Source organism: Notamacropus eugenii, chromosome 1 (genome assembly GCF_028372415.1).
Source record: "Notamacropus eugenii isolate mMacEug1 chromosome 1, mMacEug1.pri_v2, whole genome shotgun sequence".
NCBI classification, from domain to species: domain Eukaryota; kingdom Metazoa; phylum Chordata; class Mammalia; order Diprotodontia; family Macropodidae; genus Notamacropus; species Notamacropus eugenii.
Genome location: NC_092872.1, coordinates 303,666,118 through 303,671,575, shown reverse-complemented (window position 1 = coordinate 303,671,575; position 5,458 = coordinate 303,666,118). Strand labels below are relative to the sequence as shown.

Below are 5,458 nucleotides of genomic sequence, written 5' to 3'. Positions count from 1 at the left end.
TTGAATGCCTCTTCATTTTGGTTAGATAATTTTTAATTTGAAGGATTTTGGGGGGATTACCCCATTTATATTGGCATTTATTTTATAACAAAAATTTGTAAATTGCTCATAAGTAAGGAATGCTGCAAAATGCAAGCTTTTTTTAAATCACATATGAATCTGAATATGTGTGAGGGTTTCATACAAATATTTTCTGCACATTGAAAGGAAATCTCCATTATTGTTAGTACTCTTTTGCCTACTAATCAAACATTATTATAAAATTATTAATGTTTTTAAACAAAATTATTCTTTGAACAGGGGCTCTTCTGTCTTTTAGAAAATTAAATTGATCTATTTCTTCACCTTTAGACATCATTTGTATTGATGGGTGGGATGAGATTTGCAAAATGACTTGAAATTTTTTATACAAATTCATTAGTGTATAATTTTCTTTCCCAATTGGACTATGAATGGGAATGTTTTACCTTTCATCACTGGCTTGGGAGATTCAAATGGATTTACATAACCAGTTAATATAAGAGCAGTTCAGGGTACCTTGGGATTTCTTGATGAATTACTGTGCCTATTTACAATTCAAGAATGTCCTAATGTTCCAGCTAGCTCAGGACAGTTATCTGAGTATGGGTGGTATCCTAGTCATCCAAGAATGGATATGAAATCTTTTGCTTAGTTAAGACCCTCCCACATCTTCCTATATGGAGATTCTGAGTGAGAAAAAAATGATACTGTAATTCCAGATCTGGTTTGCTTGGTTCAATTACAACCATTTAAAAAAGAAAATCTCACAAATTCAGTAAAGTGATTTAGAAACAAAACTTGAAAATCTGAGCCTCCCAGATGTCCAGCTACATATTCTATCTTTTGGTTTATTCATGACTATTGAATTATTATTTTTGTTTCATTTAGTAATACAGCACTTCTACTAAAACAAGTCAACAATCTTCTTATCTAGGAAGCATCTTTTAAGCATGAAATGAGACCAATCAGACAAAAAAAGAACAGCTCAAGTGATTTAAAGATCAATGTCAAATTGCATAATATGCAATCCTTTTCGGTGGGAAAAAGCTTAGCCGCTCTAAGGATAGCATTGCGTTTCTTAGAGCAAGAACAGTGGGTGCTTTTTGTTTTGTTGTGCTTTGGAAGGAAGAATGCTAAGGGCTAAGGGCATTTGTCTGATATTTTAAACTGAACCCATTACCAATCATAATGAGACTCTTGAAGGCTTTTCTTCTTTACTATATATTTAATACAGATACCATACCAAGCCAGGACTTTGATTATTTATTCTGCTACTTGGAGGTGGAGAAATTTTAGTTATACCTCTCATTCCTTCATCCCTATGTTCTAGCATCATTTTGTCTCACTTTCTGAACCCTATTGTGGATAAATGATGATAAATCCTAGATGTTTGTTCCATGACTTCAAATTCAGTTTGCTTCCTTCTTACATATGACAGTTATTTAGATACTTTCAAAAATTAATGTAAGGGAGGGTCAGGAAAGGAATGGGAGGGAAGTAGGGAAAAGGGTGGTAAAGGAAAATTTTCACAGTATGTTGATGTCTGTACAGTTTTACATTCTTAAAAAAATTAATGAACATTAATTAATTAATGTTTGTCTTCCATCTTGTCATTCCTCAAATGCCTAAAATGTGGGTATATTACCTAAACTGTGATTTCCTCTATGAAGATGCTCCTTCCACCAATTCAGATAGAAATCCCTCCAAACTGTATCATCTCTTGATGCTGGATAAATTCATGAAACAGATTTTTAAAAATATAAAAATATGTATGGGTATCAAATTTGCCTGTGTGTTAATTGCATTCTTCAGGCATCTCACAGGAAAAAAAGAGAGGTTAGCTGCTCTAAACAAACATTTTGCTGCCTCCTAAGTAAAATAATACTTTCACCAAGATGGGCCACTCTAATTCTGACCAGACAATGAAACACACCCAAGTGAGAGCTTAATATCATCAGAGGAGAAAGAAAAAGCCAAAATTCTTATCTTGAGGTTCCATTCACAAACGTGAACTTGTGGAGTTTAGGATTATCTTTAAGACTTTGAAAGTAAATCCTATAGGTAATAAAAGTTCCTCACCGGATTATTTTTTATTGTTTCAGCTTTTTCATACAGTACTGATCCTGCACTAGCCATCGCACATGCTCTACTACAGGTGTGCACAAAGAAATAAGCAAAAAAAGCATAGAAAAACCTACCATGAGATCCCTTAAATAAGTAAATAAACCATATATTTTTTTTAAAAACCCTTTAAAGCAAAAAATATATATATAACAAAAAAAATTTTAAATTCCAAACCACCCCGTGTCTCTTCGACATGAAATATTCACGAGAATTACAGCGCAGGCTCAAACATATTGAACTTAGCATTCATGTTCTGGAGGCATCTTTTCAGTAAGATCTCTTTTTGAGAAAGAAAGGGCAACAGAGACATGGTATTTTAGTTTTTTCCTTATTCCTTGTCGCATCCCACTAAGACGTAAGGTTGCTGTTTTTGTTTTTTTGTTTTTTTTGCTTATTTGTTTTTAGTGGGGAAAAACGTCTGTCCGCCAGGCATTCGAAGGCTGACACTGCATCTCTAGCTGGGCTTCTTAGAAAGCAGCCCAGAAGCTTCCCTACGTTGGCAGGTTGCAGGCACTAATCTTTCGTTTATTCTCTCTTTCTCTGTCTTTTGTTTTATTTTACTTTTGTTTTTCCTGTACTTTTTACATATGACTTCACTTCTTCTGTCTGTGTTTTGTGTGTGGGGATGGAGATGGTGACCTGGGCGTCAGATGTCACATTCACTGTCGCTGGATGTGATGGAAATGGCCGACGTGGCGGCTTTGCTAGACAGGCTGGCAGCGGGGCTGGCGACGGCCCCCAGAGGTTCCCCAGCGCTCTCCTCCTCGGTCTGCAGCGACCGACCTGAGCTCTGGGACAGCACCTGCTGCTGTAGCCTGCGGGGAATCAGGGACACAAGATCACAGTTCCGCCACAGATTTGGCTCTTTCCATCCCTCCCTTCCCCTCCCCTCTCTTCCCTGACCTCCCAGATTCGGAGTTAGAGACCTTCTCATACCCAGCTCACCACCTTTCCCTCACCTTGGGCATCTTCACTTATATGTTAAAGTCCACTTCCAGTCCCAGAATTGACAGGGGGAAAGTAACCTGCACATTTAAGGCTTCCCGCAAAAGAATCCTCCCTCTGGACACTGTGTCCCAGCCTCTTTAGTTTTTCGACTCTTCTTGAGTTCATGGAATTTGGAAATTTTGGGTTCCATAGTAACAAAGGATGTTTCTATTCGTATGTGATTTTAAAATAGCAGAAAATACCAAAGGCCTTTAAGCTCGCACAAGGCCTCCATTCACAGGATAAATGGAGTGGATGATCTGGGAATTTTTCTCCCTGCACTGTTGAATTCCACAGTACCTGTGCTTTCTACCACGGCCAGACCTCCCTAATACTCTTTGCATCCCCTATTACTCCCCTCCCTGCAAGCTCCCTTCGCAGTCAGAGCAGGAAGCAATGATTGAAAAGAGAGGGTCCACTTGGGAGTTCAGTTGACACACTTGGTTGCAGGGACTATTTGACGAGATTAACACCAACCAGGATTTGGCTAGGGGTGGGTGATGTGTGTGTGTGTGTGTGTGTGTGTGTGTGTGTGTGTGTGTGTGTGTGTGTGTGTGTGTGTCGCGGGATTTGTTTGGGGATCTTTCCAAATTGTTTCTTGACTTCACAGGGCCCTGTCACTAGCGGCTGAAAAAGCCCTAACTGTTAGTTTCGAGTCTGGATCACGTCGGCTTAGACAGTCACGGCTAGGTCCCCAGCAGGGACGGGAGTGAAGATCTAGGATCAACTGGACTTGGCCCTAGAAGAAAACTAGTGTCTCCATGGAGAAAGGAGAGTATTTAAAATAATTAAGTAAAATGGAACATTGGGGGGGTGGGGGGTGGGGTGGGGAGATTCACACGTATTTCTCTATATGGGATAATTCAAGCGAGGATTAGCCTCAAGAGCCGGTGCCCGAGACGATAGTGGGAGGGCGATTCCTAATTGGTGATTTTAGAATTCTGCATAGTTTCTTGATTTTTTATTTGATTTGTGTTTAACCTAGAGAGGCGATTCTCTCATGGGTTTCCCGGGCCTGGCATCAGTAGTCACTTCCGGCTGAGGGAACTGCCACCCCAGTCAAGCGTTTACAACCCAGAACCCAAACGGAAGGGCGAAAGGAGCCCCAGAGGGCAGATGTCCACTCAGGAGCCCTTGAACTCGCCTGACCTCTTTCAATTGAAGAGAAAACTCAGAAGCTTTCCCCAGCCAATATCCCCAAAGGATGTATCCTGAGTTTCCCTTGTATTTTGCAGAAACTGCAAAGCCTCAATTTTAACCTTCAAGTATCTGAGTCTCTTGCTACGCTTAAGAAGGCGGAGGAAACTAAACTGCCCTCCCCAGACCCTTAGACACTGCACCGCAGTCAAACACCCAAGTACTGACCTGTTTTTGGCCGCTGCTGCTCTGTCCCTTTGTCTTCGGTTTTTGAACCAGTTGCCCACTTGTGTGGGGGTAAGTCCCGTTGCCTGGGCTAGTTCTCTCTTTTTGCTGGGGTTGGGGTAAGGGTCCTGCAGGTACCACTCCCTAAGCAAGTGTCTTGTCCTCTCCTTGAAGCAATGAGTCTTCTGTTCCCCGTCCCAGATGGTCCGAGGTAAAGGGAACTTCTTCCTCACCCGATATTTGTCCACTGGCCCCAGAGGTCGACCCCGGAGCTTCTCGGCTTCTTGGTAATGAGCCTCCAGCCACAGGGCCTGTAGCTTGGCATGAGATTCCTTGGTGAATTTGTGGTTCTCCAGAATGTGGTAGAGTTCCCGGTAGTTCCCTGTGTGGAAAGCCACAATGGCCCGGGCTCGTAACACGGACTCATTCTTGTTCAGTGCTTCACACGCTGCGGGGGCCACAGGCAGGGACCAGAGAAAGCGGCCCAAACGCTCAATGTCCCCGCTTTCCTCCAGGGTCTCGCATACCCCAGCTACTTGCTGGGGGCTGAAATTCAGAATAGGCAACTGGAACATGGAGAAAACTGCAGAGGCTGCTTTCCCCACCAGTAGCGGAGGGAGGGGAATCTAAGCAAATTTCAAATTTCCCCAGCAAGAGTCCAGTGAAGGATGAGGATGAGGATTATTTTCTTGATGAAGGCTGTGCCGGCTACTCCTGGGTGGCGGAGGGACTGAAAAGCAGCACCGAATGTCAGGTCTACTGGGAGATGTTGCCAGCTCCAGGCTTGTTGCTGGGGAAGGGTAGGGGGGGAGGCGGCAATGTGGAAGGGTGGGTGGGGGAGGATAGAAAGGAGGGAGTGATGGGAGGAAGGGTTTAAAAAAACACGTCTAGTTCAGCTGCTGTTGCTCCTGTTTTGCTATTGGACTTGGCAGATTGGTTGCTTGAGCGCGGTGGAGACCTCCCA

The 5,458-nt window shown here is 42.7% G+C and overlaps 1 protein-coding gene across 1 annotated transcript; it reads right to left on the bottom strand.

Annotated features, from left to right (window-relative positions):
* Window positions 1–2,791: 2,791 nt before the first annotated feature.
* On the bottom strand, window positions 2,792–5,069 carry SIX6 (SIX homeobox 6). Its single transcript, XM_072640738.1, has 2 exons — window positions 4,498–5,069; window positions 2,792–2,960 (listed from the first exon to the last, which is right to left on the bottom strand). The coding sequence occupies exons 1-2, from the start codon at window positions 5,067–5,069 to the stop codon at window positions 2,792–2,794; spliced, it is 741 nt and encodes a 246-aa protein (XP_072496839.1).
* Window positions 5,070–5,458: the final 389 nt, after the last annotated feature.